The following is a 25,743-nucleotide window of genomic DNA, read 5'->3' as shown; positions in this document are numbered from 1 at the left end:
GTTCTTAACACGCTGCTTAATGACATGTTGAACAAATTATTGCTGAATCAATGAAATATTTTTAAAGCTACTTATAATGACACCATTCTGTTTTACACAACTGTATGGCATATGTTATTTTCTAATTCAGCCATCAATTTACAAATTTTCATTTACATTCTTTTGGAAAATAAAAGTTGGTATTTTATTTAGTTTGTATGTCTTTAAATTCCAGTGGTCTTGTACATTTTCATAAAGTTATTAGTCATAGGATTTTTTTTATTTTGAAAAGTATATGTTCTTGCCTTTTGACCACCTAATATTGAATTATGTATTCTTTCCATGATTATTAGAATCCCACATATTATTATATAGTCATTTTGAAAATTGTTATTTGGTCTTTTTCCAGTTTATTTTTGATGACCGTACAATATTTTAAAATATTGCATTATCCTTTTAAAACTTAGAATACAGAAACTGATAAAGAAAGTAAAATATCCTAAAGGTACTTTATCATTTTGGTGAATATTAATATTTTTCTGGATTTATCCCATAAGTTTTTAGAGTTTTGTTCAATAGAGGTTTTAAATAGAGGTATTTAGTCAAATGCACATATATTTAAACTGTTGGCATTTGTTTTTACTAATCAGAAAGTTTTCTTAATCCTGAGATTTTGTACCCACATTTTCTATTGAATAATGTGACTTAATTGTTCCATTCGTCATTTTAAACATATGGAATACTTTTTCAAATTATTAGTCATTTATTTCCAAAGTTAGTTAATGATACTTATTACATAATCATTTATTTCTATCAGTGATTTATGCTGTCCCAATTTCCAAATTTCAAGTGTTCTACATGCCACAAGCCTATTCTGGACGTCTTTTGAGTTGTAAATGCATCTGCATTTCATTTCAGCATGTACTGCCCCATATACTTGTACCACCTTCCCTTCATAAACTTCATCTTTTGAATCTTGCCTATTATTAACCTGTAGATAAACTTGGAACTGTTTTTCAAGTTGTTCCCCTAATAATTATTCCATCAATGACTGTGCCATTAATTGGAACAGAATCAATGTTTTTTAATGCTATTCTGTCTCTCTATCCAGAAACATACATGTTTTATTATGATTCCTTTAAAATCATCATTACTTTCCTCAAACTTCATATAATGATCAGTCATAGGCATTTTGTACGTAGTTATTTAGAACTGCAATTGTTAATGAGGTCCATTTTCCTATTACATCTTTTTATTTATTTGTTTTCCAAATTTTACCAATATTTGGGAATGACCCCATTTTTTCTTGTTTATCTTGCTCTTTGATTAGCAGATAGTGCCTGGAATGGAATTCCTTAAAATTGTGTCACTTTCATGAAAGTACCTTCCGGCTTCGCTTTTCTTGAGTCTTTTCTCCTAGAGCAAATACAATGAAAACAACAAAAGAACAAGATTAAAAAGCATGGAAAAGGCACCTATATCTTAAATTATTTAGAGAAAATGGATTGTGTTGGTCTGTGAGTATTGATAAAAGCACTGACACCTGTCCTGAGGATCTGAGTAAATTTTGTGAAGAAAAGGGCCATGCTCCCAGGACAGGATCTGGGAAGGCAGCTTTGATATTGGACACCAAGGTGTCGGCTAACTGGGTCTTTGGAAGAGGCAAAGGAAATATACAAAAGTTTTAAAATCCTTTCAAATTCTTGATCTTCTAAAAATACCTTAATTACCACCCTTCTCGTCTCTTTTTTCAACACTTTCATTTCTAGTGAAAACCAGATGGTCTGAATCTCACAGGCAGCACAACAGGACTCCTTCTTCTAAGACATACTGTCATCTTAGAGAGAGGAAGGGCTCCTGCCCTCTCCTTGGTCTCCCTCAGGGACCTGCTTCAGTGACCAGGGCAGGTCACAGACCTACAGACACCGGTAATCTCAGAGAGTTTACTGCCCTCACTGGCCTGAGCGCTGCCAGGGCCTGAGGGGCAAGAATCTGATGTTTAAATCTGCATGTTTGTAAAACACCTTTGGGGTTGTTTATGTTATACTAGGGCACCTAATTTTGACTTCTTCATCACTAAACCTACTGGTGCCTACTGGTGCTGGTCTGGGTGGTCCAGGGAGTCTTGGGGGAGTCTGAGGTCACTGTGGGGAGGGATGAGGCTGTAGCTAAACTCAAGGTACTGACCACCTAGAGACATCTAGATGTAAGCCTTCCCCTGGAGACAATGACCTTGTATGGTACCTTGGCCTTCTTACACAGACCTGTATCACACAGCAACTCTAAGGGACAACCAGGGGTTTACTCACTCCTTTTCCACATCCTGGATGGAGTCAGGCAGAGGCTTATTCCTGGTTTCAGGTAGAAGTGGGACAACAAGGCCACCAAGGATGGTGCAAACTGCATAGATGATCCAGGGCAGGTGGGGGGAATACACTGTTAAGATCATCAAGAGGGGAGCCAGGGCTGCACCAACATTAGAAGCAACTCCCAAGAATCCTGAAGCTGTTACCCTTGGAGTGAAAACAACAATACAAAAATAATCTGGTATAAATCCATACATGTAATATGAGATTTATTATTTTGCTTTGACTATGGGAGACCACATGGGGTTCCTAGGTGGAGTTAGAGGTAAAGAACCTGCCAATGTAAGAGACAGGTTCAATCCCTGAGTTGGGAAGATCCCCTGGAGGAGGGCATGGCAACCCATCAGTATTCTTCCTTGGAGAATCCCATAGACAGAGCAGCCTCGTGGACTACAGTCCATAGGGTCACAAAGAGTCAGACATGACTGAAGCAACTTAGCATGTATGCAGACGTGGGAGACATCACAGCAGTATTTAGATACATGAAGACTAATGATGTACTTTTTACATTTAAAATATACTTATTTGCTCACAAAATTTTTTAAGTGCACAAGCGTTTTTTTTAAAAAGTTTTTGTTACTTAAAAATACTCTTACCCATAGCACCTTAATGGTTCAGCAGATTATGGGAGATGATACATTAAAGGGCTTAACATGCCTAACAAAATTGAGATTTTGATTAAAATTTTGGCTGTAATTTTTATTATTAATACTACTATAATCAATGCTTTCGATAATGATTCAGATTAGTTTTCTTCCTTCTATAAGTCTTAATTAGCTGGGAAAGGTCTATTTTGACTCTGCTAGGGCTTCCATGAGCTTGTGTACCTGAGAACCGTGGGGATTAGCTCATTTCCATGGGCAAAACAACACATGAGAGTCACAGAAGAAACCGCTATTCCCAAAGTTGACACAGCCATACGCAGGGTCTGCATTTCTGGAGAAGAACATCAGTGAGACTCAGGAAATCTGAGATGAAGAAATCAACATCCCCCAAATTATAACTGAAAAAGACACAGTGGGAAGCATTTGCATGTGCTAAATACTTAGTAGAGAAAATGCATGGAGCGGAGAATGTGCAGAGACTAATAGCTGAGAAATGTGACTTATCTGTATATTACAGCCTAAATGAGAATTTGAAAACCTGAGTATTTGAATCAACTGTATCTGCATATCAGAGATTTTAGAAGTTTCCTAAAGATAGAGGGGGGAACAAAATCCCAGAAAGGGTTTGCTTTCATTTATTCTATCCAGTGTCTCCTCTGTCTTTCATGTATAACATAGGACTATCATATGAGCAATTACTGACAAATGTTAAGACTCCTCAATATCCTTTAAAAGTCATGTGTTTACACAATATTGACAAAGGGCTAGTAATGCAGTAGAGAATCATGAAAGAATGGGGCTCATGTTAATGGATAAGCTGGAAAATTGCTTGATCTAGAATAATATTTTAAGATTCAAGAATAAGGATCTGTTTTAGGGAAAAAAGTAGACTTTGGAAACCTCTGAAAAGATGTTTCAGACAGTCAGTTTTCTATCCCATTAAAAAAAAAAGTTCATGAAAGTATTACAACGTTGGAGTGGGCTCTGTTGAAAGGCAGGAAATTTGCATTGCTGCTGATATTCAAGATGGGATCCTGCATAAATGCCACTGCACTGGGAGTTACCTGAAGCATGGTGACCATCTGGCTTCCCTTATTCATTGCATACAGTCATTTAACTTAGTAACATGGATTTTAAGAGAGGCTGTTAACAGCTTTAATGCATTTCCCCCTATTCTACACATCTACTATGCTTGAAGGGAAGGGATTAAAAATACCTTGGAGTCAAGATGACAACCTGGAACCAGGTTGAAGTTATGGTGACCTAATTCCAGACACATGAGTGGATACATAGAGTCAGGTAGTAAAGTGTCACTGAAACTGTCATAATAGGAAAGAGACCAGACAGAGGAAGTGGCAGTATTGTGTCCTCATATGAGATACAATTCGATATATGACATAATACTGCCATTTACAGTTACAAGTGTGATTGGCCAAAGGGAAAGTGATCAATTGCTGTCCCAGGTACCAATTACCAAATACATGTCAGATATGATGTAGACAACTAGTCGTCTGAACTGTCTGAACTATTTTGCAGCCACTTAATGGCAGAATTTTTCCTAAATCCTCAGACTGGTTTTGGAGAATCCTTAGAACCCTAGCCTTCACTTCCTTCTAGCTTCAGATTCTGTCTTCAAATACCTGGGGTAAGACATTTTCTTATTTCAACCTGTGCTCTTTTCTCACCTTCAGGCACAAATGTGATGGCCAGAATGGAGATTCCAAGAAGAAACATGAAGAGTGTCTGGCTTACTTGACGGCCCAGGTGATTCAATGACAAAAAAGCAACATAATTGGCTGGGAGGTTGACTGCGCCAAAAAGAACTTGGAACAGGAAAACATTGCTCCCCATATACTGGAGGTGGAGAATCAGACCAAAAAATGACATGAAGTTTGCAAATCTGTGGTGAACAAAGATGAACGACATTTACCATAAGGTTTAGAGCCTTTGTGTTACAAATGATGATCATAACTATTAACTAAGCAGCCAGTGGTTGGTTTTAAAGTATAAAAACATGATAGGTTTTATGAAATATTTCCTCATAAGGTGATGATTTTAAAACTATAAGATAGTTATGTATTTGGAGCTCCTAGTTATTGTTACATTTTGGAGGAGGGTTTGGAGTATTTTTGTGGAGGACACATGATGGAACCTTCCAGGGATTTAGAGTTTTTCTGTATCTTTATCTGGGTGATGGTTGCATATTTACATATGGAAATATTCATCAGGCTATATATTCTTCTTCATTTTGTGGTTTGTAATTTTACCTTATTTAAAATGAAAACAAACAAGTGAAGAGAGTTAAAGCCAACATTGTATCATGAGAACATCTGAAGTTCTCAGCCTCAGTTTCTAGTGTAATATGATAAACAGAACTCTTTGTTGTATACCTAGCTCTGGGTCAGTCTTTTCATAACCCTTTGACTACTCAATACAGCAGTTATCATTATGGCTTTCTCTGTTTTATCTCAGATCTGTTCCCACCATGTTGTTCTTTTGATAAGGAATAGATTCATGTCTCCACTATTTTAACATCTTTCATGCACTGTGTGAAGCCCACCTTACAAAGGACAGGAGACAGATCCTTTTACGCAGGTTGGGTGTGCGGAACAAGTCAAACAGAGAAGATTTGGTCTGTGCTGCCTCCAGCTCCTCCTGCATGGCAGATCTCAGGACCTTCAACAACAACAAACTGTTCAGTTGTCACACAATGGTAGGCATTGTGAGGCCCCTAACAGAGGACAAGATAGATGACTTCCCTTTCTGTCTACTGGGAAATATAGTCATTGAAAATGTAACAATGGATGTAAAAGTGATATGAATAGAGAATTGCTGAGTTAAAAGGAACTGAAGGAAATTATTTAACAAATATTTAAACACAAAAATATTTAAATACAAAAAATATTTAAACACAGGATTTGAGAGGGCTACAGATCATTAGAAAGGGATTGTATGTCAGATACACAGATAAGAAAGGGAATCAAATCATGCTTACTTGGATAATGGTCCAAAGGTCCATTTGTGCCAGATGGGCATGAAAGACCTGGAAACTAAGCTTGGTTATCAGCTAGCTGTCCCTTGCAGAAAAACTGTTTATCTCAGGAAAAAGAACATTTCTTGAGATTCTTTGTTTTGGTTCTTTGTTCAGTCACTTTTTGGGGAATTCCTGGCATGTTGTGCCTCCATGAATGAGATGCCTAGATTTAAATCTGAGGACGAAATCAGGAGAGATCTTGGAGTAGAATGATTTATATTCAGAACTGGTTATAATATGGAGTTACTTAATAGTCCTGCAATATGCTGGGTATATACCTTGAGAAAGTTAATTAAATATTTCTAAAACTCAATTCACATGAACAACTCAATGAACATGAATTTGAGGAACTCCACGAGATAGTGGAGGACAGAGAAGCCTGGAGTGCCACAGTCCATGGAGTTACAAAGAGTTGGACATGACTTAGTGACTGAACAACAACAGCAAAAAAAAGAACAAGTAGAGGAATCAGAGTAGAAGAGTAGGTGAAGAAAAATAATAGCATTTCTCTCACAAAGATTTCCAGGGCCAGACATGAGGCTATAAATGTGCATATGGAATTGTATCCAACTTATCTCAGATACCTATTTATTAGTTATTCAAATAATATAGTCTTAATTCTTATCCCACCTCTACAAATGAAAAAATATCATAAAGTCCATTGGAATAATTTCATGAGGAATTCAGAGAAGTGAAAGGCCACCTTAACTGAGGACCTACACATGCAATAACATCCTTTCAGTTATAACCTGAGTAGCAAAAATATTGAACTTAGGCTTTTAAAAGAGAGGAGTCAGGATTGCATCATGGATGATAATGTAAGTTTAGTTCAGTTTAGTCACTCAGTCATGTCTGACTCTTTGCAACTCCATGGACTGCAGCATGCCAGGCTTCCCTGTCCATTATCAACTTCTGAAGCTTGCTCAAACTCATGTCCATTGAGTCGATGATGCCATCCAACCATCTTATTCTCTGTTGTCCCTTTCTCCTCCTGCCTTTAATCTTTCCCAGGGTCAGGGTCTTTTCCAATGAGTCAGTTCTTCGCATCAGATGGCCAAAATATTGGAGTTTCAGTTTCAGCATCAGCCCTTCCAATGAATATTCAGGACTGATTTCCTTTAGGATTGACTAGTGGGATCTCCTTGCAGTCCAAGGGACTCTCAAGAGTCTTCAACTCCGGTTCAAAAGCATCAATTCTTTGGCGCTCAGCTCTCTTTATAGTCCAACTTTCACATCCATACCTGACTACTGAAAAAAATGTAACCTTGACTAGATGGACCTTTGTTGGCAAAGTGATGTCTCTGCTTTTTAATATGTTGTCTAGGTTGGTCATAGCTTTTCTTCCAAGGAGGAAGTGTCTTTTAATTTCATGGCTACAGTCACCATCTGCACTGATTTTGGAGCCCAAAAAAATAGTCTGTCACTGTTTCCATTTTTTTTCCAATTGCCATGAAATTATGGGACCAAATATCATGATCTTAGTTTTTTTTAATGTTGAGCTTTAAGCCAACTTTTTCACTCTCCTCTTTCACTTTCATCAAGAGGCTCTTTAACTCTTCTTCACTTTTTGCCATAAGGGTGGTGTCATCTGCTTATCTGAGTTATTGATGTTTCTCCCAGCAATTCTTGATCCCAGCTTGTGCTTCTTCCAGTCCAGCATTTCGAATGATGTACTCTGCATAGAAGTTAATAAGCAGGGTGACAATATACAGCCTTGATGTACTCCTTTCACAATTTGGAACCAGTCCGTTGTTCCATGTCTGGTTCTAACTGTTGCTCCTTGACCTGCATACAGATTTCTCAGGGGGCGGGTAAGGTGGCCTGGTATTCCCATCTCTTTCAGAATTTTCCACAGTTTGTTGTGGTCCACACAGTCAAAGGCTTTGGCATAGTCAATAAAGCAGAAATAGATGTTTTTCTGGAACTCTCTTGCTCTTTTGATGATCCAGCAGATGTTGGCAATTTGATCTCTGGTACCTCTGTCTTTTCTAAATCCAACCTGAACATCTGGAAGTTCACGGTACACATACTGTTGAAGCCTGGCTTGGAGAATTTTTAGCATTACTTTGCTAGTGTGTGAGATGAGTGCAATTGTGTGGTGGTTTAAATATTCGTTGGCATTGCCTTTCTTTGGGATTGAAATGAAAACTGACCTTTTCCAGTCCTGTGGTCATTGCCGAGTTTTCCAAATTTGCTGACATATTGACAGCAGCACTTTAACAGCATCATTTTGTAGGATTTGAAATAGCTCAATTGGAATTCCATCACCTTCACTAGCTCTGCTTGCGGTGATGCTTCCTAAGGCCCACTTGGCTTCACATTCCAGGATGTCTGGCTCTACGTGAGTTATCACACGATTGTGGTTATCTGGGTTATGAAGATGTTTTTTGTATAGTTCTTCTGTGTATATTCTGTGTGATAATGTCAGAATAAGCTCAAATAATATCCTAAACTTGGGCCAGATGAGGGGTTCAAAGCCTGTAAGACTAGACTTGAATTACATCCAATATCAAAGTTAAATTTCAAGATATATCAGGAAGATCCCCTGGAGAAGAAAATAGCAACCCACTCCAGTGTTCTTGCCTGGGAAATCCCATGGACAGAGGTGCCTGGTAGGCTACAGTCCATGGGGTCACAATGAGTCAGGCACAACTTAGAAACTAAAACAGCAACAACGCATTGTGGTTATTTTATACTGGTCATTCATTTTTTTGTGAGCAAGCAGAGATATGAAGTGAGAGCAGAAATAGTTCTGTAGGGGGCAATGCCAGCTCACTCACAGAAACCAAGGAGCTCCTACTACCTGATAAAATTCTTATTCTGGGAAAAAGAGGCCCATGTTCAAATAGGAACCTGCTGTGTCTTCAGTTTTTAAAATGCACTTTTCTCTCTAATTTTCACTTCATTTTCTTTTTTTTTTTTTCGTTAAACCTATTCATACCACTCATAACACTCTCCCGGATTAAAATGCATGAAACAGCCCCTGTTTGAACCCTTGCCCAGTTGTGCCCTGGAATCAGTGTGAAAATTCATAAAAGCCCTTTGTTAAATGTTTAGATAGTTTGTTAAGCAGTTACCATCCAGTTGGTGGCTTGAAACTGGCTACAGTGGTAATATTCACATCACAGAAATGGATCAGCACCACAAATCTGAGACCTATGGCTTTTTTTTCTTTCTGTAACTAAAGTGTTAAACATTTTCCAGCACACCCTGGCTTGACCCCCACTGTAAGTTCTCCACTATCTGTAAGAGAATCACTTTAGGTTTGCTGTTGTTCAGTCACTCAGTTGTGTCCTACTCTTTGTGACTCCATAGACTGCAGCACTCCAGGTTTCCCTGTCCTTTACCATTTCCCAGAGCTTGCTCAAACTCATGTCAATTGAGTCAGTGATGCCATCCAACCATCTTATCCTCTGTCGTCCCCTTCTCCCCCTGCCTTCAATCTTTCCCAGCATCAGGGTCTTTTCTAATGAGTCTGCTCTTCACATCATGTGGCTAAAGTAGTGGAGCTTTAGCTTCAGCATCAGTCCTTCCAATGAATATTCAGGGTTGATCTCCTTTAGGATTTACTGGTTTGATTTCCTTGCAGTCCAAGGGACTCTCAAGAGTCTTCTCCAACACCACAGTTCAAAAACATCAACTGGGTAATGGTGTATGATCTTTTTAATATGCTGTTGAATTTGGTTTTCTAACATCTTGCTGATGATTTTTTCAACTATACTCTTCAGGAATGTTGGCCTATATTTTTTTCTTTTCTTTTCTTGTGGTATCTTTGTCTCACTTTGGTTTCAGGATTATATTGGCCTGACAAAATGAATTTAGGTTTTCCATTTCTGAAGTTTAAGAACACAATAGACTTTAAATGAATGGATGGAAAAAAAGACATTCCATGAAAATGATAACCAAAACTGGGCAGGGATAGTCCACCTTGTATGGATAAAATAGATTTTAATAAAAAACTGTCACAAGAGACCAAGAAGGCAATTTATAATGGCAAAATGATCATTCTAACACAAATATATGACATGTAACCTACAAAGACTGAATTGAGAAGAACTAGAAAGCCTCAATAGATGAATAACTAATAACCAGCATGAAGCAGTAATTAAAAATTTCAGAAATAAAAGCTTAACATTATATAGCATTACAGGTGAATTCTACCAAACATTTAAAGAATTAATACAAATCTTCTCAAACTCTTCCAAAAAATAGAAGATAGAAATCCTTCTAAATTAATTTTGTCAGGCCACTATGATCCTGACAGCAAAGTGAGACAAAGAAACCATAAGAAAAGAAAAGAAAAAAAATACAGGCCAACATTCCTGAAGAATATGGTCCAAAAAATAAGCAACAAGATGTTAGCAAACCAAATTCAACAGCAGATTGAAAAGATCACACACCATTACCCAGTGGGCTTTATTCCCGGGATGCAAGGATGGCTCAATATAAGCAAATAATATGATACACCAAAGTAGCAGAATGAAGCTGAAGATCATATGATTCTCTCAATAAATGCAGAAAACACATTTGACAAAATTCAACACACTTCCATGGCAAAAATTCTCAACAAATTAAGTACTGAAGGAACTTCCATTAAAGGCCATATATGAAAAGCCCACAGCTAATAACATCATACTCTATGGTGAAAAGCTGAAAATTTTTCCTCTAAGATTTGGAACTAGACAAGGATCGCACTTCAGTTCAACATAGAATTGGAAGTCCTGGCCAGAACAATTAGGTAAGAAAAAAATAAGGCATCCAAATCAGAAAGAAAGAAGTAAAATTATCTTTTTTTCAGACAACATGATCTTATTTGTAGAAAAACCTAAACACATATCCAAAAAGTTGTTAAATGAGTAAGTGAATTCAGTTAATTCACAGGATAAAAAATTAACATACAAAATCAGTTGTATTTCTATACACCAGCCACAAGTTATCTAAAAATAACATTAAGAAGACAGTCTTATTTGCCGTATCATCAAAAACAATAAAGCATTTAGGGATAAACTTAACCAAGAAGGTGAAAGATTTGCATATTGAAAACACTGAAGAAAGAAATTAGGGCAGATACTAGAAAATTAAAAGATATCCATGCTCATGGATTAAACAAATTAGTATTGTTAAGATGTCCATACAACACAAAGCAAAATGCAGATTCAGTAATAAATCCCTGTCAAAATCCCATTGATATTCTCTACAGAAGTAGAAAAAAAAAACCCTAAAATTCATATGGAAATACAGAAGATCCCCTGACAGTCAAAGCATTTTGAACAGGAACAAAGCTGGAAGCATCACATATTCTGGTTTCAAAATATATAATAAATCCACAGTAACCAAGAGCATGATACTGGCATAAAGACATGTAGACCAAAATAGAGAGCCCAGCAATAGACTCATGCATATACAGACAATTGATTTCTGACAATTGTACCAATAATCCACAATGGGGACAAGATTGTCTTTAACAAAAGGTGTTTATTAAAATTGGATATCTACACGCAAAAAATGAAATTGGAAACTTACCTTACACTATGCACCTGTGGGTGATTCATGTCAATGTATGGGAAAAACCACCACAATATTGTAAAGAAATTATGGTGGGAAGGGGGTTCAGGATGGGGAACACATGTACACCCATGGCAGATTCATGTCAGTGTATGGCAAAACCAATACAATATTGTAAAGTAAAAGAAAATAAATAAATAAAACTGAAAAAATAAAATAAAGTAAGTTAAGAAAAACAAAAAATCAACTTAAATAAATTAAAGATCAAAAACCTAAACTATAAAATTCCTAAAGAAAATATAGGAGAGAAGCTTGTTGATATTGGTCTTGGCAATGATTTTTTGGTTGTGACACCAAAAGCACAAGTAATAAGCAAAAATAGATAAATGGTACTATATCAAACTGAAAAGCTTTTACACAGCTTGGAAATAATTGATAAAATGAAAAAGCATCTGCAGACTGGAAGAAATTATTTGTGAGCCATATGTCTTATAGAGGGTTAATATCCAGAATATATACGAAACTCCTACAACTCAATAGCGAAAAACCCAAATAACTCAATTAAATTTCTGTCTAGTCAAAGCTACGGTTTTTCCAGTAGTCATGTACGGATGTGAGAGTTGCATTACAAAGAAGGCTGAACAATGAATAACTGATGCTTTAGAAGATGGTGGAGACGACTCTTGAGAGTTCCTTGGACAGTAAGGAGATCAAACTAGTCAATCCTAAAGGAAATCAACCCTAAATTTTCATTGGAAGGACTGATGCTGAAGCTGAAGCTCCAATACTTTGGCCACCTGATGTGAAGAGCCGACTCATTGGAAAAGACCCTGATGCTGGAAAAGATTGAAGGCAGGAGGACAAGGGTATGGCAGAGGATGAGATGGTTGGATGGCATCACCAACTCAATGGACATGAGTTTGAGCAGACTCCAGGAGATAGTGAAGGACAGGGGAGCCTGGCATGCTGCCCTCAATGGGCTCGAAAAGAGTTGGATATGACTTCGCAACAGTGACAACAACAAAAAATGGGCATATGAACTGAATAGACCTTTCTGCAAAGACCACATACAAACGGCCAGCAGGTACATAAAGAAGTGCTTAACATCACTAACTGTTAGGGAAAGGCAAATCAAAATTATGAGTTACCACTGCACACCAGTTGGAACGGCTATTATAAAAAAAGTGATAAGTATTGGCGAAGATGTGGATAACAGGGTATCCTTGTACACTGTTGCTGGGAATGTGAAATGCTGTGGCCACTATGGAAACAATATAGAGGTTCCTCAAAAAATTGAGACTAGAACCAGTATATTATCCTGTAATCCTTCTTCTGGATATACATTCAGAGGAATTGAAATCAGGATCTTGAAGAGATATCTGCCCTCATATATTCATTAGATTATTCCCAATAGCTAAGATATGGAAGCAAATGTCCATTGATGGATGAAAAGAAAAGGAAAGCGGCATCTATATATATGCAAAATGGTATATTATTCAGCAGTAAAAATAAAGAAATTTTGCCATTTGCCACAGCATGGCTAACCTAGAGGATATTATGCTACAAAAGATAAGCTATGTGCAAAAGAACAAATACTGCAGGATACCACTTATACAAGGAATCTAAAATAGTCAAACTCAAAGAAGCAGAGAGTTTCTGAATAGTGCTTGTCAGGTGCTGGGGGATGTGAGAAATGGGGCAATATTTACCATAGGGTACAAAGTTTAAGTTGAGCAAGAAAAATCAATCCTAAAGGAATATACTCTATAGCATTGTGTCTAGGGTATACTGTACTGTGCACTCAAAATTTGCTGTGATGGGAGGTCTTATATTGTGTTATCACAAAAAAATAATGAATAAAGAAGGATGGAGAAAGTTTTAGGAGGTAATGGATATGTTTATTGTATAAACTGTGGTGATGATGTTCATATGTATACTAACTTGCAAATCCATCAAGTTGTACATTAAATAGGTACAGCTCTTTGTATGTTAAAACCTCAATAAAGTGGTTTCAAAAAATTGATCAGATGTGCCAATGAGTAAATTTGCAGAAATGTTTTATTGTTCTTGTTTGACTCTCTAGCCCCTAACCTTCTCTTTTTCCTATTAACGAGGGTAGATGATTTCTCCTTGTCTCTATTAGCATTCTTTCCATTCTCTTATCATTGCAAACAAAAAAAGTTAGTAATGGGCTTCCCTCATAGCTCAGTTGGTAAAGAATCTACCTGCAATGCAGGAGACCCTGGTTCAATTCCTGGGTTGGGAAGATCCACTGGAGAAGGATCGACTACCAATTCTAGTATTCTTGAGCTTACCTGGTGACTCAGCTGGTAAAGAATCCACCTGCAAGGTGGAAGACCTGATTTCAATCCCTGGGTTGGGAAGATCCCCTGGAGAAGGGAAAGACTATCCACTCCAGAATTCTGACCTGAAGAAAACCAGGGATTGTATAGTCCATGGGGCTGCAAAGAGTTGGACATGACTGTTTTTCACTTTCACATGCTCTTTTCTGCATGGTCATTAAGCTGCTGCTCTTCTTGTCTTACCATCTTGACAAAAAAGCCATTGGAATGTTAATTGGAAAGAAATGGATTAGTTTTTGTTTTTTTTTTTTTACTTTCTCTATCACAAAGGGCGACCAATACAGTCTTTACAATCATACATACTAAGGGCTTTCTGCCTCTGTTGAGTGAAATATCTGTGTTCAGTCCCTTCAGCACCATGATGCTCTCTCTTCATATTCACTCAAACAATGTGGGCAGCTATTGAAGACCAGGACAATGAGCTAAGTAGACCCCAACCACACCTGTGTTCCCACCCTTTATTCACTTGGACTCCAACTAGAGTATATGTCAGGTCAAGTCATCCCAATCCCCTCTTCTGTTCACCTCCATGGTTAGGGCATCTCCAGCATTCTTCCTTCCATTCCTGTGAGCAGCTTTTCTAAGTTCCTTTAAGCTCCTCTCGGGTTTGTTGGTGATAATCAGCCACCGAGCAGACTCTGCCAGCCACCTGATCAAAGAAGAGAACAGAGGTGCAACCAGCTCTCATTTCCTCATTTTTTCACATATCCTTTTTTTTCCCTGAAATAACTCTCCCCTCTCATCTAATACCTACCTCTTGTTTTGTTATACCAGAAAATACAATGTATATTCTCTCGTACCATAACTAGGGGCTTCCCTGACAGTTCAGTTGATAAAGAACCCACCTACAATGCAGGACAGCCCAGTTTGATTCCTGGATTGGGAAGATCCTCTGGAGAAGGGATAGACTACCCACTCCAGTATTCTTGGGCTTCCCTTGAGGTTCAGCTGGTAAAGAATCCACCTGCAATTTGGGAGACCTGGGTTCGATCCCTGGGTTGGGAAGATCCCCTGGAGAAAGGAAAGGCTATCCACTCCAGTATTCTGGCCTGGAGAATTCCATGGACTGTATAGTCCATGCAGTCGCAAAGAGTCAGACACGACTGAGCGACTTTCACTTTCACCATAACTAGGAAACGGTGAAGATGACCTCTGCATGCAGTACACCTTTACTGCCAGAATATAGACTTGGAGTCATAGTGTTCCCTTCCCATTATTCAGAGGGATAGTGACAGTTTTAGCAAATAGTGTGTTTAGTTAAATTCGAATTTAGATTAACAGTGAATATGAGTAAACCTTGAGTACCACTACATCCCATGCAGTATTTTGTACATATACTAAAAAGTATTTGCTGTTTATTTGAAATTTTACTTTAATGAGACACTGTATTTTTATCAGGTTAGTAAATAAAAATACAGAACAGTAGTGAAAGTGTTAGTTTTTTAGTTGTGCCCAACTCTTTGTGACCTTTGGACTGTAGTCTGCCAGGCTCCTCTGTACATGAAATTCTCCAGGCAAAAATACTGGAGTGGGTAGCCATTCCCTTCTCCAGGGGATATTCCTGATCTAGGGATCAAACCTGGGTCTCTTGCATTGCAGGCAGATTATTCCCTATCTGAGCCACCAGGGAATCCCAAATAAAAATACAGAACTCTCAGGTAAGTAGAAGTTTCATGTAAACAATGAGTGATTTTTACTGTAACTATGCTCCATACAAAATTTGGGGTTACTATATAAAGATTTTATGTTTTATCTAAAATTCACATTTACCTGAATGCCCTTGATATTATCTTGTAACACTAACTGTTCTACTTCTTTAGTTGTACACAGGGCACAGATTAGTTAAGCATGTGTTCAAGTATTGACTAAGACCAATCAGAATTCTTGCATGCTAACTCCATGTACCTTGCATCTAGGATCTTCTCAGATAAAGAAAGAAATTTTATACCTTGAGGAAAGAAAGAAGACAAATAATGGTACAGAAAACACCAGCTGAAGGGTGTGCCAGTCTCGAATGGCAAAAGCGAGTCCTCCCAGGATGATCTGGCCCAAGCAAGCGGCACAGATGGACAGGGTCATTCCCATGACTTGGAATCGGGGCACCATCCACTCTACAACTGAAAGAAAACACAGATAGGATCTTGACTTCAGACAAAGTTAGGATTTAAAAGTCAAATTTAAGGCTTGGAAAATGTCAAAGACCCAAAGTTTTGACTTACTAAGAACAGTACAATTTGTCAGGATGCTCATGGTAGAAAACCCAGCCAGGAAGCGTAGCGAGCAGTAAATGAGGTAGGTGGGAGCAAAGGCTGCACCGGTGTCGGTAACGGCAAGCTGGAGCAAACAGCATCTGAAAATTAACTTCCTCCCAAACCTGAGAAATGGAGACAGGTTAGATACGGTAGTAGTAACAACAGTATAGTAGAAATGAAAAAAAAAAAAATACACACTTTGAAATTTAGGGCATGTTTTCTAATTTTCTAATTTTTATTTTATTTTTTTAAAAATTTCTGTTTTTCTTCCCCCTACCTTGATTTTTTTTTAAAAATTAGATTTATTTATTTTAATTGGAGGCTAATTACTTTACAATATTGTGGTGGTTTTTGCCATACGTTGACATGAATCAGCCACGGATATACATGTGTCTCACCATCCTGAACCCCCCTCCCCACCCCATCCCTCTGGGTTGTCCCAGAGCACCAGCTTTGAGTGCCCTGCTTCATGCATCAGACTTGTATTGGTCATCTATTTTACATATGGTAATATACATGTTTCAATGTTATTCTCTAATATCGTCCCACCCTTGCCTTCCCCTACAGAGTCCAAAAGTCTGTTATTTACATCTGTGTCTCTTTTGCAGTCTTGTATATAGGGTTGTCATTACCACCTTTCTAAATTCCATATATATGCATTAATATACTGCATTGGTGTTTCTCTTTCTGGCTTACTTCACTCTGTATAATAGGCTCCAGTTTCATCCACCTCAATAGAACTGACTCAAATGTGTTCTTTTTTTATAGCTGCGTAATATTCCATTGAGTATATGTACCACAACTTCCTTATCCATTCGTCTGCCAATGGACATCTAGTTTGCTTCCATGGCCTAGCTATTGTAAACAGTGCTGCAATGAAATTTTGATGAGATATAATTGAAATACAGCACTGGACAAGTTTAAGGTATACAGCATAATGATTTGCCTTATGTCATGAAATGATTATCACAATAAATTTAGTGAACATTCATCATCCCATATAGATGCAAATTTAAAGAAAGGGAAATTTTTTTTTCCGTGTGATGAGAACTCAGGATTTTTTGTCTTAACAGCTTTCATAACATGCAGCCATGTTAATTATATTCATCATGTTATACATTACATCCCTAGTACTTACTTATAACTGAAGGTTTCTACTTTTTGACTGCTTCCATCCAATTTCCCCTCTTCTCATGTCTGCCTCTGGTAACAAAGCTTTCTGTGAGTTTGTTTGCTTTCGGAGTCTAACTGATCTACAAAATACTAGGTTAGTTCCTATTATACAACATAGTGATTCAGTATTTCTACACATTTCAAAATGATTACCACGGTAAGTTTAGTTTGTCACCATAAAAAGATAATACATAGCTATTGACTATACTCCCCACACTGTACATTTCATACCCTTGACTCATTTATTGCACATCCAGAAGTTTAAACCTCTTAGTCTCCCTCATCTATTTTCCCCCCACATCCCTGTCCCTCTAGAACCAGCTCTTTGTTCTCTTTATCCATAACTGTTTGTTTTGGTCATCATTTTCTTTTTATACTCCACATATTAGTGAAGTTGGCATTTGTCTTTGTCTGAATTGTTTCACTTAGCATAACACCCACTAGGTCCATCCATGTTGTCACAAATGGCAAGATTTCATTCTTTTTCATGGCTGAACAATATTCCATTTTAGGGCTTCCCAGGTGGCACAGTGGTAAAGAACCTGCCTGCCAATACAGGAGGTGCAAGAGTTGTGGGTTTGATCCCTGGGTTGGGAAGATCTCCTGGAACAGGAAGTGATAACCCATTCCAGTATTATTACCTGGAAAATTCCATGGACAGAGGCCTGGAGAGCTACAGCCCATGGGTTTGCAAAGAGTCAGACCTGTTTTCTTAATACTGGTTCTTGAGGAGGGCCGTCTTTTTCCACTGTATATTCTTTAATTGCCCATATACATGCGATGAGTTTGTTTCTGGGCTTTCTATTGGGTTCCATTGATCTGTGTATCTGGCTTTGAGTTAGTATAAAGCTTTGATTAGTGTACCTTTGTAGTATAGTTTGAAATCAGAAAGCATGATACTCCAGCTTTGCTCTTCTTTCTCAGGATTGCTTTGGGTATTGGGAGGTCTTTCATGCTTCCATATGTTTTAGAATTATTTATTCTAGTTCTGTGAGAAATAACATTGGTAATTTGATAGAGAGTGCATTGATTTTGGACATCACCTTGGGCAGTATGTTCATTTTAGCAATATTTATTCTTCTAATCCTTGAGGACAGTTTATCTTCCCTCTTTTGTTGTTGTCTTCAGTTTCTTTCATCAATGACTAATAGTTTTCCAAGTACAGATATTGTACCCCTTCATTTGGACTTATTCCTAGGAGTTTTATTCTTTTTGATGCAACTGTAAATGGGATTGTTTTCTTAATATTTCTCCCTGATTGTTACTGTATACATTGTTAGTATATAGAAATATAACAGATTTATGTAAATTAATTTTATATCCTGCAACTTTGCCAAATTCATTGATGGGTTCTAGTAGCTTTTTGGTAGCATCTTTAGGATTTTCTGTGTATGGTGTCATGTTATTTAAAAACAGTGACAGTTTTACTTCTTCCTTTACAATTTGGATTCCTTTTCTTTCTTTTTTTGTTTGATTGTTGTGGCTAGGACTTCCAGTACTATGTAAATAGAAGTGAATAAAAGAGGTAAGAGAGGGTGTTCTTGTCATGATCCTGATATTACTGGAAATGCTATCAATTTTTCACCTTTGAGTATGATGTTAGTTAACTGTGGGCTTGTCACATATGGCCTTTATTGTGTTGAGATATGTAACTTCTTTGTTGAGAGCTTTTATCATAAATAAATGTTGAATTTTTTCAATGTTCTTCTGCATCTATCAAGACGATCATATGATTTTTTTTCTTCAGTTTGTTAATGCGCTTTATTACACTGATTGATTTACAGATACTGAACCACTGTTGCACCCCTACCCTGGGATAAATTCCACTTGATCATGGTGTATGATCCTTTTAATGTATTATTGATTTTTTGCTCTGATATTTATTATTTTTTTCTTCCTCCTAACTTTGGATTTTGTTTGTTCTTCTTTTAATTCCTTGAGGTGTAAGGTTTGGTTATTATTTGAGATTTTTCTTGTTTTCTGAGGTAAACTTGTATAAATTTCCTCTTGGTACTGCTTTTGCTGATTCCCATAGATTTTGGATTGCTGTGTTTTTGGTTTCACTTGTCTCTAGGTATTTTTTTTTTTAATTTCTTCTTTGATTTACTCAGTGAACCATTAGTTGTTTAGTAGCCTTTGTTTAACCTCCATATCCTTGTGTTTTTGGCAGTTTTTTTTTTTCTTGTAGTGGATTGCCAGTCTCACAGTATTGTGATAATAAAAAGATGCCTGATAGGATTTCAATTTTCTCAAGTTTACTAAGACTGCTTTTGTGACATCTCATATGACTTATCCTGGAGAATGTTACATGTGTACTTGAAAAGAGTGTGTATTCTGTTTTTTTGATGAGCTAATCTAGATATACATATGTATATATATTAAGACCATCTGGTTTAATGTGTCATTTAAGGCTGTTATTGATTTTCTGTCTGGATGATCTCTCCATTGGTATAACTGAGGTGCCGAAGTCCCCTATTATTATTGTGTCATGTCAGTTTCTCCCTTTATGTCTGTTAATATTTGCTTTACGTATCTAGGTGCTCCTAATTTTGAGCAGTTTTAGGTTGACTGCAACAATGAAAGGAAGATACAGAGATTTCTCAATATCCCTGCCCCTACTCATGCAGTGTCCCTGCCTTCTTGCACCAATAGACACATTTGATGCAACTAACGAACCTACAATGATATGTCATTATCTCCCAATGTTCATTTGGAATACATGAGGATACACTCTTGCTATTGTACATTCTATGGGTTTTGAGAAATGTGTAATGACATGTGCCCACTGTTACAGTGTCATAAAGAGTGGTTTCACTGCCCTAAAATGCCTCTGAATTCTGCCTATTCTTTTGTTTTCCTCCTGTGTGTGCTGTGTGCTCAGTTGCTCAGTTGTGTCTGACTCTTTGAGACCCCATGGACTGTAGCCCACCAGGCTCCTCTGTTCATGGGGATTCTCCAGGCAAGAATATTGGAGTGGGTTATCATTACCATCTTTCTAAATTCCATATATATGCTTTAGTATACAAAACCACTACAGTATTGTAAAGTAATTAGCCTCCAACTAATAAAAATAAATGGGAAAAAAAAGAATATTGGAGTGGGTTGCCATGCCTTCCCCCAGTGGATCTTCCCCACCCAGGGATCAAACTCAGGTCTCCACATTGCAAGCGGATTCTTTACCATCTGAGCCACCAGGGAAGCCTTATTTTCCTCCTATCTACCACTTATCATTTTACTGTTTACATAGTTTTAACTTTTCCAGAATGTTATGTAGTTGGACTCATACAGTATGTTGACTCTCCAGACTAGCTTCTTTCACTTTTCAGTATATATCTAAAGTTCTTCCATATCTTTTCATGGCTTGATAGCTCATTTCCTTTTAGCATTGAATAAGATCCTATGACTTGATGTATAACTATCTATGTATGCATTTGCTAAAATAAATGCATTTATTCATGCATTCATCTTCTAAGTTTTGGCTTAGACGATATGAATAAGGCTGCTATGAACATCCCTGGGTAGGTTTTGTGTGGACATAACTTTTCAACTCCTTTGGGTAATTACCAAGGAGTATGATTCCTAGATTATTTGGCAAGAGTGTGCTCAATTTTGTAAGAAACTGTCAATATGTCTTCAAAGGCAGCTATATCATTTTACATTCCCATCAGCAATGAATAAGAGAATGCCTGCTGCTCTCCATCTTTGCCTTTGATGTGTATCTATCTATCTATCTATCTATCTGTCATTCTAATACATATGCAGCAGTATATCATTGTTTTAGTTTGTATTTTCCTAAAGATATATGTTGTGGAGCATCTTTTCATATGTTTATTTTCCATCTGTACAACTTCCTTGGCGATGTCTTTCAAATTTTCTGACTATATTTTAATTGGAATGTTCATTTTTCTTTTTTTAAGAGTTCTTTGTATACATATGCCTATGGCTGATTCATGTTGATATATGGCAGAAATCAACACAATGTTGTAAAGCAACTATCCTTCAATTGAAAATAGATAAATAAATTTCAAAAAGAGTTCTTTGTGTATTTTGGTTAACCATTCTTTTTCAGGTGTCTTTTGCAAGTATATTTTCCCAGTTTGTGGTTGGTCTTCTCATTCTTTTGGTTATATTTCTTTTTGTGCAATGTGTGCTAAGTCTCTCAGTTGTGTCCAAATCTTTGTGATCCCATAGACTGTAGCACTCCAGGCTCCTCTGTCCATGGGGATTCTCTAGGCAAGAATACCGGAGTGGGTTGCCATGCCCTTCTCTAGGGGATCTTCCCAACCCAGGGATTGAACCCAGGTCTCCCACACTGCAGGTGGTTCTTTACCATCTGAGCCACCAGGGAAGCCTCATATTTCTTTCTGGTTGTAGTATAATACATAAAATATGATTTGCTATTTTAAACACTTTTGATTATATAGGTCACTCACTGGTATTACATTCATGATTTTATGTAACCATCATCACTATCTACTGCCAAAACTTTCCAAAATCCTCAGTAGAAACTTTGTACCCATTAAGCAATAACTCCTCATTCCTTTTTCTTCCCAGCTTCTGGTATCTCTAATCTGAATTTTTCTTCATGAATTTTCCTAGTCTATATATTTTATGTAAGTGGGATCATAAATATTTGTTATGTTTTGTCTGTCATTTTAGTTTACATGTTGTCATGGTCCTACAAGTTTTACCATGATATAGAACTTTATTTCTTTTTATGGCTGTACATATCACATTTTACCCATTCATCTGTTGATGGATATGTGTAGTTTTCACCTTTTGGCTATTGTGAATAATGTTGCAATGACTTAGTTTTATAAGCTATTTGTCTGAGTTCCTGTTTTCAACTCTTCTGATTTTATACCTAGCAATGAAATTGTTAGGTCATGTGGTTTCTCTAAATTTAATTTTTTGAAGACTCCAAAAGTATTTGTCATAATGGTGGTACCAATTTACCTCCCCATCAGCAATGTACAAGATTCCAGTTTCTCTACATCCTTGTGAAAGCATGTTATTTTTCTTTCTTTTTTTTTTTTTTTTGGATTATAGCAATCCTAGTATGTGTGAAGTGGCATTTTATTGTGGTTTGACTAACATTTTTATTTTTTTATTTTTTTTCCATTTATTTTTATTAGTTGGAGGCTAATTACTTTACAATATTGTATTATCAAGGGTGAAACAGATCACCAGCCCAGGTTGGATGCATGAGACAAGTGCTCTGGGCTGGTGCACTGGGATGACTAACATTTTAAAAATGATATCATGTTGAGCATCTTTTTATGTGCTTATGCCCCATATATATAACTTTATAAAAGAAATGTATATTCAAGTCTTTTGCTCATTTAAAAATTGAGTTCTCTGTCTTTCTGTTGTTGAGTTGTAAGAGTTTTTATATAGTCTGAATATTAAACCCTATTCTATTGGTCTATTCACCTGTCTTTGTTCTTTATATATGATTTACAAATACTTTCTCCCATTAGACATGTTATCTTTTCAATTTATGGATAATATCCTTTGATGTGCTGAAGTTTTTAATTTTGATGAAAGTGAAGTCACTCAGTCGTGTCTGAGTGGGGTCACACAGAGTCAGACATGACTGAAGCGACTTAGCAGCAGCAGCTCTTTTATTAAAGTTGCGAATCCATTTTGTGTTAATATTTGCTATGGTTTTAGGTTTACTTGCATCTTTTGCATGTGTATGTCTAATAAGCATTGTTTCATTTGTTAAACAAGACATATTTTACCCATTAAACGGTCTTGGAAACTTTTTCAAAAATCAGTCAGCATAGATATATTATTTAATTTTTATTTCTGCAAGGTAAATAGTTCTGTGTAATTGAGCTGTTCGAAATGAACACTCTGATTCTGAACACTTTTATATAGTATGCATAATTTAACAGTTCTGCATTATTGAATGGACCAGTGGAATAGGGCTTAATATCCAGACTTCCCTTGTGGCTCAGCTGGTAAAGAATCTTCCTGAAATGTGGGAGACCTGGGTTCGATCCCTGGGTTGGGAAGATCCCCTGGAGAAGGGAAAGGCTACCCACTCCAATATTCTGGCCTGGAGAATTCCATGGATTATACAGTCCATGGGGTTGCAAAGAGTCGGACATGACTGAGTGACTTTCACTTTCACTTTCATATGTGTTACAGAACTGTTAGAAATGAACACTGTGACTCTGAAAACTTTAATAAGGTACCTTTTAAAATAAGGTGCTTTTAAAAATAAGGTATCTTACCTTTTATAAGATCATACACTCAGAATTCATGATTTTCAGCTGAGATAATAGATGACATTATGCTAGTAGATGGTAAGGAGCATGGTAGTAGATGGTAATTCCCCATACCCTTAGAGAAGACAGACTTGGGTGGTTGGTGGAATTGGTTGGGCTATCTAATTAAGTGTACTGTCAGGTACAGCATACTTCCATTTCTAAGACCACAAATTGTGGCAGAAGTTGTCATTAGATTATTTCCCCTACATGGTTGAAAATTTTATGTTTATTGTAATGTTTTAGAAAAAAAATCAAGGCCACTGATATACTTTTTTTATACATTACCAAGACACAATGCTATGTATAACACAGGTTTCATACGAATGTCTAGCAGCATATTTGAGAAATAAGGACATGATAGCCATACTCTAAAAATCCACAGGCAATCAGATAAGAGAGGTCAGGAGGGACTGAACACAGGTTGAATCTCATGATGTGAAACGTCTTCCTCTCTGTTCCCATAGGAACCTCTTTTTTTATCTTTATAAACTATGATGTGACACCTCTGCTCCAAACCTCATTTTCAAACTGCTCCCATGTCTGATGGAGATGTTGTTTCTGTATCCCATACACAATACTCACAGCTGATAAAATAGCACTTACCACACTGACAGTAATTCTCCATTTGTTTGTGTTTCTAGATCACTGGGGACTAAGGAAGCCCCAGGACAGTGTAATTTACAATAAATGTTTCTTAATGGAAGAATATTTATGAGTTCTTGAAAATACCTGAGTAAAGAGAGCTGTGATTCAGAGACACTCACCTGTCTGATAAATGGCCATATACGATGCTTCCCACCAGCATTCCAGCCATGAATAAGAATTTGGCCATTGATTTTAGTGATTGAGATTCACATACCAGGTCCCACTGGAAGAGAAAGAAAGCAGCAAAGGAGAGCTCCACGATTTATAACCTCTCAGTGGAAACCTGATTGAAGCAGTTTGAATGATTCACGTGGTTGTTTATTTTATCCCCCTTTCCCTCTCCAGCTTTCTTTGTTACATTAGCTGAGTTTTACTATTCAAGTCTCAGCTTAAATATAACTTCTTTTAGGAAGACTTCTCTAAACCTGTTAGATTTAACAATGCCTTGTTTTGTTCTATATAAAGTGGTCCTCAATCTTGGCCATAAAGTGCAATATTTGAGGGCCTTAAAAAGTTTCCTGATGCCAGAATTTCATCACAGATCTTCTTATATGGCTGCTTTGGGATACAGTGCTTGGAGGTTTCCATCAATATCCCTGATATTTCTAATTTACAAGCAAGGCTGAACATTAATGACCTTTTAAACACATCACATAAATTACTTTCTTAACCTTTGATCTTTCTAACAATAAAAGCCATATAATAGCAAGGTCACATCTGTTTTTGAGTTCATTAAATTCTTTAAATATATAGGTGTTTGGCATTCAATAAAGAAGTAATTAATATTTTCTGAAAGTTGGAAGAATGAGCACCCAATAGTGACTAAAAAGGCTAGAAACTTATCCGTTACTCAGTTACCCTTAAAGACTCAGACCATGTACTCACAAGACGTAAATGAGGCCTCTTACCTCAGTCACGATAGTGGAGGTAAACATGCTTTTGTCATACACCCAGCCGTCCACACAGGACTCTGTGTCCAGGTCAGTTATGTTGGGGAAGGTCCTGTTCAGGTTAAGGAGCTGCCACTGGGGGTGGCTGAAGCGACGACACTTCTCTGGCCTCAGGTTTGAATCCAGTGGGATGGAGATTCTCAGGAGGGCATCAGGGCTGAGGGTCCCAGTGTCATTAGCCGAGTCAGTGTTATTGTCGAGAATGTGGACCCAACAGTGATGACCAGGGACGGCTGCAGTGAAGTTCTCCAATAGAATATGAGGGTAGGTGACGAGGCTGGAGATACAAAGTAAAAGCATCTGAAGGATCTGGAATCTCCCCAGGCCTCCAACTTGATCCAGGAGGTCCTGAAAGGCCATCGAGGCTGAGCAGTGATCCCTAAGAGGAAGCAAAATGACTATTTAGAGGAGTTCAAAGAGAGGAAAACTTTCACTATGTCACACACTAAGTGTGTATTGATCCTGATCTCAATGTTAGCTCAGTGGGTCCTGGGTCACCTCCACAGCAAGGGCATGGAAGCTAGTTCTCCAGCTTGTTTGGGGATCAGGTTGGTAACTGTTTTCTTTTACGTCACAGAGAAATACTTTGCTGA

At 37.3% G+C, this 25,743-nt stretch overlaps 1 protein-coding gene across 1 annotated transcript; it reads right to left on the bottom strand.

The window, feature by feature from the left end:
• Positions 1–160: 160 nt before the first annotated feature.
• Positions 161–25,688, bottom strand: LOC122431306 (solute carrier family 22 member 9). The gene is made up of 10 exons (XM_043452571.1): positions 25,109–25,688; positions 24,320–24,423; positions 16,072–16,226; positions 15,801–15,969; positions 14,378–14,501; positions 5,511–5,626; positions 4,636–4,850; positions 3,173–3,281; positions 2,289–2,492; positions 161–1,395 (listed from the first exon to the last, which is right to left on the bottom strand). The coding sequence occupies exons 1-10, from the start codon at positions 25,508–25,510 to the stop codon at positions 1,335–1,337; spliced, it is 1,659 nt and encodes a 552-aa protein (XP_043308506.1). The 5' UTR covers positions 25,511–25,688; the 3' UTR covers positions 161–1,334.
• Between the last annotated feature and the right edge of the window lie 55 nt (positions 25,689–25,743).

The sequence above is a fragment of the Cervus canadensis genome, chromosome 29 (assembly GCF_019320065.1).
Source record: "Cervus canadensis isolate Bull #8, Minnesota chromosome 29, ASM1932006v1, whole genome shotgun sequence".
In the NCBI taxonomy this organism is placed as follows: Eukaryota; Metazoa; Chordata; class Mammalia; order Artiodactyla; family Cervidae; genus Cervus; species Cervus canadensis.
The sequence above is the reverse complement of the archived record's forward strand: the minus strand, read 5'-3'. Positions and strand labels throughout refer to the sequence as shown.

What these genes read in the sequence shown, in the direction of transcription:
- LOC122431306 (XM_043452571.1), bottom strand. Translation starts at nt 25,510, where the DNA reads ATGGCCTTTCAGGACCTCCTGGATCAAGTTGGAGGCCTGGGGAGATTC. An exon ending in CCTCCACTATCGTGACTGAG is followed by an intron (nt 24,424 to 25,108) that starts GTAAGAGGCCTC and finishes TTTCTCTTCCAG; the next exon opens with TGGGACCTGGTATGTGAATC. An exon ending in TATGGCCATTTATCAGACAG is followed by an intron (nt 16,227 to 24,319) that starts GTGAGTGTCTCT and finishes TCCATTTCTCAG; the next exon opens with GTTTGGGAGGAAGTTAATTT.